Source organism: Protopterus annectens, chromosome 8.part0 (assembly GCF_019279795.1).
Source record: "Protopterus annectens isolate FY-2018-M chromosome 8.part0, PAN1.0, whole genome shotgun sequence".
NCBI classification, from domain to species: Eukaryota; Metazoa; Chordata; order Ceratodontiformes; family Protopteridae; genus Protopterus; species Protopterus annectens.
Genome location: NC_056741.1, coordinates 562829156 through 562844112, shown reverse-complemented (window position 1 = coordinate 562844112; position 14957 = coordinate 562829156). Strand labels below are relative to the sequence as shown.

The following is a 14957-nucleotide window of genomic DNA, read 5'->3' as shown; positions in this document are numbered from 1 at the left end:
TTACAATAAATGTTCAGGAAATCCAGTACCTTCTATTCAAGCAGTTTTTGGCTTCGACTATGCAGAAACAAGAGTTCAATATGGCCTCATTTAGCACGGATAGTATTTTCAGATTTTACATGTATGAGATGTATCTAAATTTGGGAATGGCTCAGTGGACATTTGATATGCTATTTGGTGCATTCTAAATTATGTTTGGCCACAGTACTAAAGTGAGTGAGTGTGTTTTCAAAATATCAAATTAAATTAAGAGCACAAGTTCAAATTGTACACTCAATTTCGACTGCATAAACTGATAAGCAATCACTTTTAACATTTACTGCATTATAAAACAACTCTAGAAAATCATAGTTCTTTTTTTTTTTTCTAGAAAGGGAAAACATTCTCGTTGATGGGGACCTTCACCTCCAAACCCCTTATTAAACACAGCCAACTCTGAGGTCACATAATGCTGGGGGAAAGGGTAACCCCCCTTCAATTCTGGGCCACAAGTAGTTTGACTGATGAATTTTTATAATCCACTACACATTACTGCCTGGCACATACACCCTAGATCTGTCCTTTAGTCAACAAATAGTTTCTTATAATACAACAAACACACTAACTTTTAAGTTCTCTGTTAAAATCCTCTTTAAAACAAGTGCAAAGGATGTAACACAATCACAGAAAATGGATAAAAGAAAGAAAAAAATGCAATGGCAATCGATAAACTATCAAGACAATTATCCTGTCTGCATTTACATCAGTTCAGGAATACTGCAAGGTCTTTAACTTTCGGTAATCTGAAACCCTTTGATAAAAAAGATATAAATATCAGTACCTCAATAGATATACATCTTTAATCATTTTTCTTACCCACCACCTTTAATTAAATTAAGATTGGAATCCACTTCATCTGCTCCATCTATGGCAACATCAAGCTGTGGATATAAAGAAAAAAAAAAAAAAAAAACACCACATGAATGTACAAAAAAACTGTACAAACTTAACACAGATAAAAGCAGATTTTTTTGAGTAGGTTAGCTGGAATCAAGATCCCTTTACCAGCTATATTCTAGTCACAACAGCACAGAATCAGACACCCGATAACAATGTTAGGCAGTCTTAAAGAGACTATTATCACATGGCACACAAAACTGTCAGTAAACATGCAAACACTTCTGCAAAATGACCTGCACGAACACTGTCTTATCTATGTTACAACAATGGTGATACACAGATAACCTACTAATAACCTGAATACTGCAACTATGCTTCAAGTCTTAGCACTAAAGTTTTAGTGGAAAAAGACAAAAAAAATAATGCAAGTCTAGAATTACACTAATACATTAGGTTTAAGTCTGGTATTACACCAACACAACATTCATTCTGAGTTAATGGTGGCACAGGTGGATTTTAAAATCCAATGGCATTTACTGAAAAGGAGATAACTGTGTGTCCAGGTTGAATTTTCCATTTTTATAAATACCACCTTAAGCCCCCCCTTAAACATAAGCTCTTTCTAAATTGACTGAGACTGGGTTAGTTCATCAATGAATACAAAACCTAAATACAAACCTTGGGAATACGGCAATTTCAAGAATAAAAGAAGGGCTAGAATTTATTTTTTCATTTATATCTGTTAATGTTAATAGATGGCTGGTCCATGTAGACCCTTTTTAGACACAACCCCAGGAACACTGTTTTGATAAGTAACTTGTTTAGACGACACAGTAGACCTGCAACTTTACGGATATCATTTTAACATGCAGCATTATTATTTTAATGCACTGTAATGCAATACAATATATGAACACAGACTATTTCTCAGATTTTATATTCCACTCATCCTCTTAAAGATGAAGTCAGGCCCGAAGTCAGGCAATTACAGAGATGCACAAATCTGGTACCGGTGAAGTCAAACTCTATCAACACCAAGAGTCACTTACAGAACTCCAGGAAACCCCTTATATTTAAGCCTGCAACCATTCACTGAAGAGCTAAGTGAGAAGAAACATGCATACTTACAAATAAAAAGGAAAGCATTAGGGTTCATGATCTTTAAAAAGTACAGTTGTGTACACTTACCACAAATGTAGATGTTTGAGTGTATTCACTGTTGCAATCATCACATTTGGGTTATCTGCTTACAGTAGCCCTCAGTCGGCCTGATTATCAAAGTCTTGGGTCCTGCATTAGTTGCTGTCTCATCTTCCATGACATCAGCTCATATGGACAGGGGTATAAAGCATGCAGCCGATGCCATTACATTAGTTTTTCTTGCCCTAGATGTCAGTTGCCCCCATAATGGGAAGCAATTGTATACAAGGTTACACCTCCAACAAAAATGCAAATACACCAAAAAGCTTTAAGCATAGTAAACAAGAATAAAGTTGTAGTCAATAGAAGTCAGGGGGCTGGAGGGAGGGTAACCAGGACTGCAATAGAAAACACACTTGAGTATCTATATTTATGGTAAGTGTACACAACTGTACTATGTTCTTCGTGTTTCAGTGTTGCAGTCATCACACTTGGGAAGATTCCCAAAGCTAAGGATGGGAGGAGGTAATTAGATAGTATTAGGACCAGCTATAAGGCCCTGCAAGCCAGCTCTTGATTTAGAGAAAATAGGCAAGTGGTAATGCTTGGTGAATGTATGTACAGAACTCCAGGTAGCAGCTTCTAGGATGTCCTTGTAAGGAACACCTCTGAGAAATGCTATAGAGGTAGATGCAGCCCTAGGTGAATGTGGTCTTATCCCCTGCGGGGTAGGTTTTCCATGGTGCTTATAGCAGAAATTAATGCAATGGCTTATCCATTAGAAATGGTTTGCTTTGAAATGGCCTTCCCCTCTGCCCCTGCAGCAAATGCAACCAGCACAACCAGCACTTGTTCAGATTTCCTGAAAGGTTTAGTCCTGTCCCAAGTAAAATCTAAGTTGTCTGTGCATATTTAAGGAGTGCAGGATCCGTTCCCCTTTGTTCTGTGGATTAGAAAAGAAGGTTGGCAAATGAATGTACTGATTAACAGCCACTGGATACTACCTTGGGCATGAAAGAGGGTTTGGTCCACAGGGACACCATGTCCGCATGAAAGATAATGAAAGGCTCCACTGCCATGAGGACTTGTAATTCAGACACCCTTCTTGCTGAAGTGATGGCCAAAAGGAAGGCTGTTGTCCAAGAAAGGAATTTCAACTCTGCATTTGCAACTGGCTCAAAAGAAGGTAGAGTGAATTTTTCCAATACAAAGTTAAGGTCCCAGGCCGGAGTTGGGGCTCTCCTGGGTGGTCTTAAGTTTTTGGCTCCTCTGAGGAACTGCTTCAGCAGTGGATGAGAGAAGAGGGGTGGTTCTGTGCTGTAATGAGCTGAAATGGCTGAGGCATGAATTTTGATGGAGGAAAAGGAAAGGCCCTTGTGAAGCATCCCAGTTAAGTATTGGAGAATCTGAGGTAAATCGGGCACTGCTGTGCCCATGCCTTGAGTTTGGTTCCATGAACAGAATCTTTTCCATTTTTCAGCATAGGATTTTCTAGTACTAGCCCTCCTTGCCTCCAGAATGACATCCAACACTTGCTTACTGAGGGATGGTAAAGGAGAAATCAGGTAATTAGCCAGGCTGCCAGGTTCAGGGTTTGAAGCTGTGGGTGCAGAATCTGGCCCTCCTGCTGGGACAGCAGGGCAGGTGCCATGGTGCCAGAAGTGACACTGCGCAAAAGGGGGTACACCAGTGTTGGCATGGCCAGTCTCATGCAATCAGTATCGTCCTTGGTTTTTCCTGTTTCATCTTTAGTAGTACCTTGGATAGGAGAGGCAGAGGGGGAAAGGCATAAACTGATAGGTTTTTTCCAGGTGAAGGACAGGGCATCCACTTTCCAAGCTTGTTTGTGGGGAGTCCTTGTGCAGAATTTGTCCAGTTGGTACTTCTGGGGTGAGGCAAACAGGTCTATCTCTGGGCTCCCTCATTTGTTTCTCAACATGTTGAATATCTTTGGTTCCAGTTTCCACTCGTGTGGATCCATGAGATTTCTGCTTAGGTCATCTGCCAGTGTGTTTAGATTTCCTGGCAGGAATTGAGCCTGAAGGTGCACTTGGTAGCTCAAGGCCGTGTTCCACAGAGCCATAGCTAGTCTGCAGAGAAGGTATGAGTGGGTTCCCCCCTGCTTGTTTATGTACCACATAACAGTGGTGATGTCCATCTTTACCAATAATTGTCCTAGAAGAATGTGGTCCTTGAAGGCTGTCAGAGCATACTGTACAGCTAACATTACTTTTTGATTGATATGCAAGTGCATTTGACTTGGGTTCCATTTGCCCTGAATGCATTGCCTGCCAAGTGAGCTCCCCATGCATAGTCTGATGCATCTGTTAGGGTCTGGGCAGCAGGGGGTAGAGTGAATGGCAGTCCCTTGTTCAGGTGGCAGGCCTCTGCCCACCAAAGGAACTCTACCTGTAGACAAGGTATGATAGGAATCATAGATTCTAGATCCTGAGAATGTTGGCACCATAGGCTTTTTAGATACCATTGTAGTTTCGTCATATGCAGTCTTGCATATGGAATTAGTAGAATGCAGGAGGCCATGAACTCCAGGGCTTGCAGAATTTTCCTTGCAGATATAGCTGGGTCTTTGTGGCCAGTAGTTTGAAAGAGGCTGTCAAATGAACTTTTTTCTCTGGTGTGAGGTTGGCCATCTGTGAAGTTGTATTCAAGCTTGCTCTCAGGAATACAATTTGTTGGCAGGGTACAATATGTGATTTATTTTCGTTTATGGTGTACCCCAGAGAAGTTAGCAATTTCTTTACAAATGCCAGATGATTTAATAGTATGTCCTGGCTTTCTGCCTGAATTAGACAATCGTCCAAGTATGGGTATATTTCTTTGTCTGCAAAATGCAATGAATGGAGATAGGCACTTTGTGAATACCCTGGGCGCAGCAGTAGATAAGCCAAAGGGCAGTGCAGAAAACTGGTAGTGTATGCAGCTTGCTCGGAAGCGTAGGTATCTTCTGCAAGATTCCCTTATTGGGATGTGCAGGTAGGCTTCCTTTAGATCCAGTGTTGCCACAACCACGCATCTTTTGCCTAGCATGGGAAGTAGCTGCTGAAAAGTTATCATCTTGAATTTTGGGATTACCAAAAATATGTTTAGGATAGACAGATCCAGAATAGGACGCCAGGAATTGTCTTTTCTGGGTACCAGGAAAAGTCTAGAGTAGAAACCTTGTCCCCATTCTTCTTCTGGAACAGGCTGAATAGCTCTGATGCTTAAGAGAGAGAACTTGCTTTTGAGCCTCTGCCCATTTATTTGGAGGTAGGTCTGGCCAGCCGTTTGGGGTTGGTAAGGAGTGGAAGTGGATTCTGTATCCTTGGGAAACTATATTTAAAACACATTTGTCCTGGGTAATGAGTTCCCAATTTTTTGCATGCAGGGCAATCTTTCTCCCTAAAGGAGCAGTCAGTTGAGCAGGGCTTGGCAGGTTTTAAGTTAAGTCATTAGGACAGTTTACCACGGGGGGGGGGGTCTTACTACTCCCTGCTTTGGAAGTGGGAGCCCCCCACTGTTTAGGCCTGTGAGTACCTTGGGACTGAAGCCTGGGTGTTCTGCTGGTTCTGGGTTTGGACTGAGAAGGCCTGGAAGAGGCAGGAAAGGACCAATTCTTAGACTAACTAACTAGTGAGTACTAAATCTGGGAGGTTGTACTTGCAGGAAATCTTTAACAGTTTGCATAGATTTAGCTTTTTCTCCATCTTTTTATGTACTTCTGCTTTGCTGCCAAACAGGCGGTCTTGGTTTAAGGGAGCATCCAGTAATTTAGCTTTAACATGATCTGACAAAGATTGCTCTTTAAGCCAAGCATGCCTTCTAAGTACAGACCCAGAGACAGCAGCCCTGCAAAATGCCTCTATGAATCAAAACCTCATTGCAAAGTATGTTTTCCAACTTGTTCAGCAGAATGCATTAAATCCTGTAATTCTTTACTTTCAGCACAGTCAGGAATCATCATTTTCTGTTTAAGCAATCCAATAATATGCTGCTGATACTTTAACAAATGAAACTGGCAGTTTAAAGCCCAAATGGCTAAAGTAGCAGAAGTGTATACCTTCTTTCCCCATCTATCCAGTGCCCTGGAATCTCTATCAGAGGGAGTAGGAATTTTGACAGTAGTAGCCTTAATGCCCTTGGGTCCCTGTGAATGGTCTCAGGATCCACAGTAGGATTTTTAAAGAGGAACTTGTGAGAGTCAGGTACCCTGTAATACCCATCAGGTTTTCTGGGAGCAGGAGGTAGAGTGTCAGGGGCCAGGCTAGATTCCGAGAAGGCATCATCTACAATGTCCAGTACAGGAGGGATAGCTGAAGGCCTGTGTTGAGGCATGAGTAAGAATTCCCTAAGCCTCTTTTTGGAGTCAAGAGTAATCCTGGCTTTCCCAGAGGAAATGTTCCCTAAGAGTATGCAAGGTTTCATCAAAAGAGAAATTCTCTGGAGGGGAAGCAGAATGAATGGAATCCTCTGCATCAGAATCCTCATAGGTAGATAAGGGCAAATCCTGATCATCAGAGAAAACAGAAATTTCAGAATCCTGATCAGAAGAATCAAAAGGAAAATCAGTCCTAAGTCTCTTAGGGGGTAAGGCTGGCTTCCCCTGATTAGAGTAATAAGGTACTCAGCCATTCTTATCATTTGTTTTTTTAATCATAGAGGCCTGACCATGCAGTATGGACATCGGTTTCTTAGGCATACACAGAGTTTTAGGCCTAGAAGAAGAAAATGGTGTCTAATATGCAAGTCAGTAGACCTGAATACACCCTCAGAAGCCAGTGCTTGCACAGGGGCTCCGGACCCATCCAAGGTAGAGACATGCGCAGGTTCCACAGTAGAAGAAGCATCTCGCAGCATACCGGACTCCGAATGGGTCTCAGTAGAGGCCTGCGAATCTGAAGTAGCGGGTAACAGGGGCTGCGAAAGCGCCTCACTGAGTACCGGCGAACTGGTGACTAGCTTAGGAGAAGCATCGTTGGCAGCTGTGGACCTAAGCGGGTCTTTATCTTTGCGTTTTTTTAGAATGTCGGTAGTCAGGTGGCTTACCGAAGCCATATCAGGATAATTGAACCAAGTACCAAAATATTTAGAAGTATAAATGAACCGACTAATAGTTTGTTGTTTAAACAGGGAACAAAACCGACAGCAAGGTACGTCGTGGTCTAGGCCTAGGGAAGGAATGCAGTACGAATGGAAATCTATATGAGGTATTGCTTTCCACAAGAAATACAATTATTAACTTTTACTGACGCGGTTGAGAACAAGAAAAAGTTTCCCCAACGGGGTACTTAGCTTAGTTGAAGACTTCGGTTCTGAAACTCGAAAACGAAAACTTCAGGAGTCGGCCAATTGGCACTTGCGAACTGCTTCTGCTACAGGCACCACATGGCAAGAAAGACTGATGTAATGGCATCGGCTGCATGCTTTACACCCCTGACTACCTGACGTCATGGAAGATGAGACAGCAACCGACGCAGGACCCAAGACTTTGATAATCAGGCCGACTGAAGGCTACTGCAAGCAGATAACCCAAATGTGATGACTGCAACAGTGAAACACGAAGAACATCATCTCAAACAGCTGACATTTGGTGTTAAGTAGGCAGACAGCATTGCTGTGCTTTCAGTGATATAATTATAACAGTCAAGATTCTTGACGTGAATACCCCTAGTTTATGAGAAAAAAGCCAAACCTGTCTTACTGCACCATTCTGAAAACCATAGAACACAGGACCCATTTTTACAGAGGCACAGTAAGTGCAAATCACAGACTTCATAAAAACTTACTTTCCAAAGTAGTTTCAACAATACTGAAGGTGAAAACTGATTATCTTTTAAAATACAGAACCCATGACTTAAAAATGACCTTCTGCTTATCAACATGAACCTCTGAACTGAAGAAACAAAAATGCAAAGCAGTACCAATATGCAAGTACTTAGATTTTCAAGAAACTTCAGCAATGAGATCGCTACATTCTGTTCTCATTCTCAGCCTCTCATAAAAAAATGTATGTGCACGCACATTCACATGAGCCCACACTGGCATGCCCTATGCCAAGGTTACTGTACAGGGACCATTACTAAACCCAGTTTCCATTCAATAAATGGTTTCCTGTAAGATAAATTTTACTTAAGATGATCCTTTATGCAAGTTCCGAATTATCAGTAGCAACTTATCTGGACAAGAATTCCACAGAGAATCCAAACAGTGGGACAGATTCTCAAGCAACTTCCAACACACCAAATAACTAAAGCAGGCAGACAAAGAAATGCTCAAGACATGGCACTTTGCAAAAGAACCATGGCAGATAATGCTCTGTTCCAAAACTGCAGATCCCATTTACGTTATTTTCTGAATATGTATTATGAAGATAAGGCAGCAATACATACCCCCTCCAATTAACAGCATATGACATGACACAAGAGTTCACCATCTGGTTTTATGGCAGATGGTTATACAGCTAACCAAACAAATAATTAGAATCTGGCTAATGACTTCTCTTCTTACTGCAAGAGAAATGAACATTCAGGTCAGTAGCAGACATACCAGTGGGCTTCCAAAGCATACAGCAGGTACCTGCTTACATTCTGAGCACCCAGGGGGGAAAAAAACAAAACAAAAAAAAAAAAAAAAACAGGAGATAAGGAGAGTACAATGGATGAAGCACATTTTTGGAAACCATCTTCAGAGAACAAATGCAGCTCCCAATGAGTACACAAGATGGTGCTCCCTGTTATAAGGAAACAAAGAGCTTCAAAATTCCTCACATTAGTTAAATGGCCTCAGAAAGAGGATTTTCTAGGATACAAATTGAAGGATTCAAGAAAAGTGAATGTGGAAAGAGGAAGAAAAAAAGTCTCTCAACTACAAAACTCAGGTCCCAAAGAAGAGCCCAGAATTCTAGTCAGGAGGTCTAATATGGAGAATACTTTAATTCTACAACACAAAACGGAAATACATGCAAAACCAAAAGAATGTCTCAGAATATTATGAGAAAAACTTTTCTAATATTGAAAGACAGATACACTAAGTGTTTCTAGGTCTGAGCACAGCTGATGCACGTTTGTTGTTGTTTAAAACAGCAGAATGAAAAGCCTGAACATTGCTTCAGCGTTGGAAATTTTTACAAGAGGTTACACTTTCGGTGCAGCTGTAGATTTGGGGCAACTGTTCCTATTTGGCGGGGTAAAAGTCAAAGGGGTATGAGGTTTTGAAAACCTATACAGTTTGGTTCCCGAGTGTTTTTATTCAAATGAAAGTTTAGAAAAATATGACATGGGTTCAAAGATAAGAAGCAACCATGTAAGACATCAGCTTTCAAAACATTAAAACGTGCATATAAGCTGCAAGCTGGAAATATAAATTCAAAACAACGGCCACAGATAATGGGCAGCAGTAATAGCTGGTTACCATAATGGCTACTCTAATATTAAAGTGAAGATGTAACAGACTTTACAGGTATAGAAAGGAGAGTGTACTGAATTATTTTAAGTGTAGTGTGCAAACAGCAATGCTACAGGAGACTCACTTCGACAGAAAGGAACATATGAATTTAGCAAAAAAAAAAAAAAAAAAAAAAAAATGGAACTTCAGCAGAGTACAGGGGACAAAGTAAAAGTGAGTAATAATGACTGAGAGGAGTTCAGACATTGACAGAAGGGGAAAGAGCACGATTATGGTAGGTCTGTGGCAGTAAGAGGTTACTAACAGGGGAGGCACATTACAATGGGAAGCATTTACATTCCACCAAAATCTATATTACGGAGCTTAGGACAATTTTGGAAGAAATAAGTTTTCAGCAGAGACTAATACTAATGGGTGGGGGGACTTAACTTCATTACTACTGCAAATCAGATTCATCAGTGAGCCACAGAAGGGAAAATATAGCAAAAGACATTAAACCTCAGAAGATGCACAGAATACTTGGTATGGAAGATGTGAATTCAGTAGCAGGAAAAGCATTTCTAAATTATCCTTCAAGATACAGAACCTTGGCTAGACTAGAAAGAAGTATTTCATAGGTGCACATGTATTTAATTGCAAAGCTTTCAGACCCACACAATAGCTACATCAGATCAGGGGAGGAAAAAAACTAAGACAAAGATACAAGGTTGTTGTTGCTGTTGTATCTTTCAGCTTTTCCCGGTTAGGGGTCGCCACAGCGAAACTCCGGTCCGCTAATGATTGGCAGTAGATTTTTATGTACCGAGTAGCCAGCCCTGACATACAACAAAGATAAAAGGTAGCGATGTAAAAAAATGAGACACATATGTTTTCCAACTTATCTGTTAAAAAGAGAAACATTTAAGGAATAGATAGTGGAAATAATTAGAGAGCTATTAGGGAAATATTCTTCAAAAGGGATAGCTAGCGAGTTAAACAAATGAAAGGAGTTTAAAAACGTATTAGAAATGAGAGAGATATGGGAAAGATTTAATAGGAATTACTTAAACAAGGTTAAAGTATTGCAGGAGAAGTGTAATCTCACAGAATAAAACAACCGCAGAGTGCTAAAGGAAAAGTAAGACAATATTTGGATAACAGACAGGAGTTTAAAAATTGTTGTTAGCAAACTATTTTTAATATCAACTGTACAGCACAACCAACAAAATGGCTTAGGTAACAGAACGTAGAAAGGAATGAAGCCAAACACAGTGAGCCCAGGGAAAGAAAAATAACCAGAGATCTTACAAAAATATCAGATATATTTTAGGAATTTTTTGGAAAACCTGTATGAAGCAGATGGATGAGAAAGGCAATAAAAAGGCACACATGAAAACATTCATGGAAGATTTATTAATGTCAAGGTTAGAGAAAGAGAAGGATTAACTAACAGCTATGAAGAGAAACCGTGTTTGAATACAGGTAGGCATTTCTTCTTTACCCCCATTTATTTCCTTTATGTTTACAAACATTAGCAAAGAAAAATGAAACTCGAATATTCAGAGATATCACGGATATAAATTGAGAATTAAGGTGGGAAGATTCCTCGGTGATCAGCACTGTTTGAATACAGTACACATCTGGGGATTTCTTCTCTTTGTTATTTGCTTTATGTTTACATCCATTAGCAAAGAAAGTGGGACTCGTATTTAAAGATAGAGCTGATATGGTAATCACGAAAAATTAGCTTTATACATAGATATTATTTTGTACTTGATAAATCCAAACAAGGACAGCTTGGTGTTATGGAACTTGTATCAAGTCTTTTCAAGACATAAAAATAAATGATAATAAAGCAAGGACTTTAGTGTTAAACTATGCACTTGCACATGAGCTGGTTCAGCAATATCCTCACTTATGAAGACATAAGATGAAGTATATGGGTGGATGAATGAAAAAGGATTCCATTATAACAGCTACGAATACGTGAGAAGAAAGTAAAAAATTAAAACAACTGAGAAGCTAGAAGATTTTGCATATTGACAGTAAAATAGAAACAGTGAAAGTTTTTCATCTCTCCAGTCTTGTACATAGGTCAGGCATAATTTTATCCACCAATGGAGAAGTAGGATAACTTGAGATGACGGAATTTATTTGGGAGTGGAAGAGGGCAAGAGTTAAGTGAGATAAGATGATTCTCCCCCAAAGAACAAGGTGGATTATCATCTAGTCTGAACAGGTAGTTTACAGTTTACAGTTATTTAGTTAAGACTCAAATATGCAAAAGGTTATATATCAAAGTGTAAAGAAAAGGAAATTAGGAAATGGGGGTATGGTTCGAGAAATAGAGACAGCAGGATTTTGGATGCAAGACCTTAAGGAGACCGACAAACACCAGATAGAATATTATGCTCATAAAGAAGCAGAAAGTATCCTAAAAACTAAGCCAATATAGAAATGGAAAAAGGATATCAACAATACAGAATACTGCAGTAGAGGTAAGGAAAACGGGCCAAAGAGGGCTGGAATTTACTCAAGGAAATTAGCAAAGGAATGAAGGTATTAGGTGCAAACAAACTCAGAAGGGAAATATGAAAAGACTAGGATGAGGTTCAGCTGAAGTTTGGACTGCACGTTAGAGACTTCTTTCTAAACCAGGGACTGAGCACAGACAACGAGAAAGAGATAGGGGATTAGAGAGTTCTGGCAGAGGTTCTAGATGAATCTAGAACAGAAGCTACAGATAAAAAGGGATACTTAAAAGGATGTATAAAAACCTGCATGATGATTATTATAAGACTCAATCACATGATGTTAGAAAAGACTGGGAAAAAAGAATGCAATGCAATTCAAATGAGAAGAAATTCGTAAGGCTCTCAAGAATGCAACCAAGTGCAAGTTTGTCACTTCTGAATGAAAGGGTTTGCAGGGGTATTTTTATACCCCAAGAAGACTTCAGAAGACTTTCCCTAAAGGTAGACAGCAAATGCTAGTGCTATGATGGAGAAGTTAGAGGTAACTGGAAACATATTTCTTGGGAATGCAACAATTTGTTAGATTTTATTATTCCCTACAGAAGGGTCTATATTAGAAGACCAACAATTTAAAAGTGCGAAAATGCCGGACCTCGAAGTGCTTTTTTTTTTTGAGATTGCAGTACAGTGAAGCTCGGAATATTTGCCCTTACCTCACTATAGTGCAATCTTGGAGTTGTAATATATATTTAGCAGGAGGGGGGGTGCAGCCCCCCACCATAATGATTTTGAGATCTGGCATTTTCACTCTTTAAAGCACTCACAATTTTAAACTTTTGGTCTTCTAATATAGACCCCCTACAGAGTACTTCTCCAAGGGTGAAAACTGGTCACAATTAAGGAAATTATTTATTTCTGATATGGCATCTGAATTGTCTAGACATAGTAAGGCATGACAAGTTTAAGGCTACCGGCTGCAAAAAAAGCAGTTACTAGAGAATGGTAATTAAAATCTATTCAAACTGTAACTGAAGTACTGAATATTTTAACAGAGATAAACTGGAGGTGGGATCTTTAGAAAAAGGAAGGGTAAAGTTTATGGAAATGAATGAAATTTGTGGAAACAATACATACAGAATAATGTTCAGTACAAAGAATAGGGTTTAAATGAAGGTGGTAACTCAGCAATTTATGTAATGTTGGAGTGCTACTGCATGACACTAAATGGAAAATGTTACCATTTTCTCTTTTCATAAAACTACTTGTAGACAACGTTACTAAGATTTGTTTTTTTTCCTATTTATGTCTGTGTACTCCTGTTACCATCTGATCCGACCGTAAGCTAATCACCCTTGATATCCACATCCCTCCCCCACCCCCATGGTAAAAAAATGTCTCCAAAGCCAACTTCATGCTTCTTAAGACAGAAGTGGTGAACTTCATGACACCCATGCAGATGGACAACACAGTTACAACTGCTGAACTACATCGCCACAGTAGTCAGGAAGTCTTTCTATGCAAATGCACTCTATAAGCACTTGCACGGATCGTGCTATCCCAAACAGAACCAAGATGTTATCCTCCAAAAAAAGGAAGCCAATCTGGTGGTCCCCTGCCATAAACAAACTACAACGGAAGGAAGAAACTGTTGCAAAAGAGAGTAAAATCCCATGAGTGGAGGAGCTCCCTGGTCAGCCTCAGTAAGAAGCCGAGATCCCTTATAAGATGCTCCAAAGCTAGCTACGAAAACAAAATTGCCACTAATTCTAAGGACAACCACAAAGCATTCTATAGCTATGTCAAGAATCTCAAAGGCAACACCCACATCTACTCTGAGTTACAGCACAAAGGCACGAAAATTACAGAACCAACTGGTATTGCCAACATCCTGGCAGATACGTTCAGTGCTAACTTTACCCGCACCTCACCCCCTAAACGGCCCATATCTATACAGGAAGAATGCAGAGTCCCTGTAATCACAACTACGCAGGCAAAAGCTGCACTCTCTAAAGCCAAAAACACAGCATCCATGGGACCGGACAACATCCCAGGCTGCGTTTTACACGAACTTCAGAACGAACTGGCTCCCCGCTTAAGCACCATGTTCAATAATAGCCTTGCATCAGGCTTTGTGCCCACTGAATGGTGCACAGCAACAGTTATCCCACTCCACAAAGGGGGAGCCACCACTGATCCTGGGAACTATCGACCTATTAGCCTGACTAGCCTGGTCTGCAAGGCCATGGAATGTATTATCATGGAACTCAAACAAAGACATTGGTAACCTCCAAACTCTGGATCTCACCCAGTTTGGGTTTGTGAAAGGCAGATCATGCCTCCTGAACCTGATCGACATCTTTGAGGCAGTCACCAAAGCTGTAGATGAGGGTAAGGTGGTTCTCACACAGCCTATCGTGACCTCGCCAAGTCTTTTGACACCACCCTCCACCATTCTGGAATTATAGCTAAACTCACTAAACTAGGTATAAATCACAAGATGGGTTGCCAACTGGCTCACTGACAGAATGCACACTGTAAAAGTTGCAGACTCCAAATCTGACCTCAAAGCAGTGACAAGTGCAGTACCACAGGGTTCCATCCTGGGACCTCTCCTGTTTGGTATCTACTTCTCTGAAGTACAGGCTAACACAGAAGGCCTCTGGCTAATGAACTCTGCAGATGACTGTAAACTAGGAGCCATAGTTAAGTCCCCAAATGATGTGGACATCCTACAGAAGGGCCTCGCTGAGACAGATGCCTGGTGTCAGAGCCACGGCCTCAAGCTCAATGCCAAAAAGTGCAGTGTCATCCTCTTTGGTAAAAACTCTGTACCCATGAGCTACCACATAGGCAGCAATCTACTTAACACCGAATGTGTGATAAGAGACCTTGGGACCCAGGTAGACAGTAGTCTCTCCTTTGATAGTCACATTGCCACAGTAGTCAGGAAGTCCTTCTACGTGGCACACCTCATCATAAAAGGGTTCTCGTACAGGAAAAAAAAAGAGGTCATTGTTCCCCTCTACTCAACACTCATTAGACCCATTATAGAGTACAACGCCCCTTTTGGAATGTACCTCA

At 40.5% G+C, this 14957-nt stretch overlaps 1 protein-coding gene across 1 annotated transcript in view; it reads right to left on the bottom strand.

Annotated features, from left to right (window-relative positions):
- Positions 1-14957, bottom strand: part of RPIA (ribose 5-phosphate isomerase A) — a 427914-nt gene that overhangs the window by 224791 nt on the left and 188166 nt on the right. The window contains exon 5 of the mRNA XM_044080062.1: positions 856-920. Coding sequence (XP_043935997.1) covers positions 856-920 — 65 coding nt within the window. The remainder of the gene's footprint in view (positions 1-855; positions 921-14957) is intronic.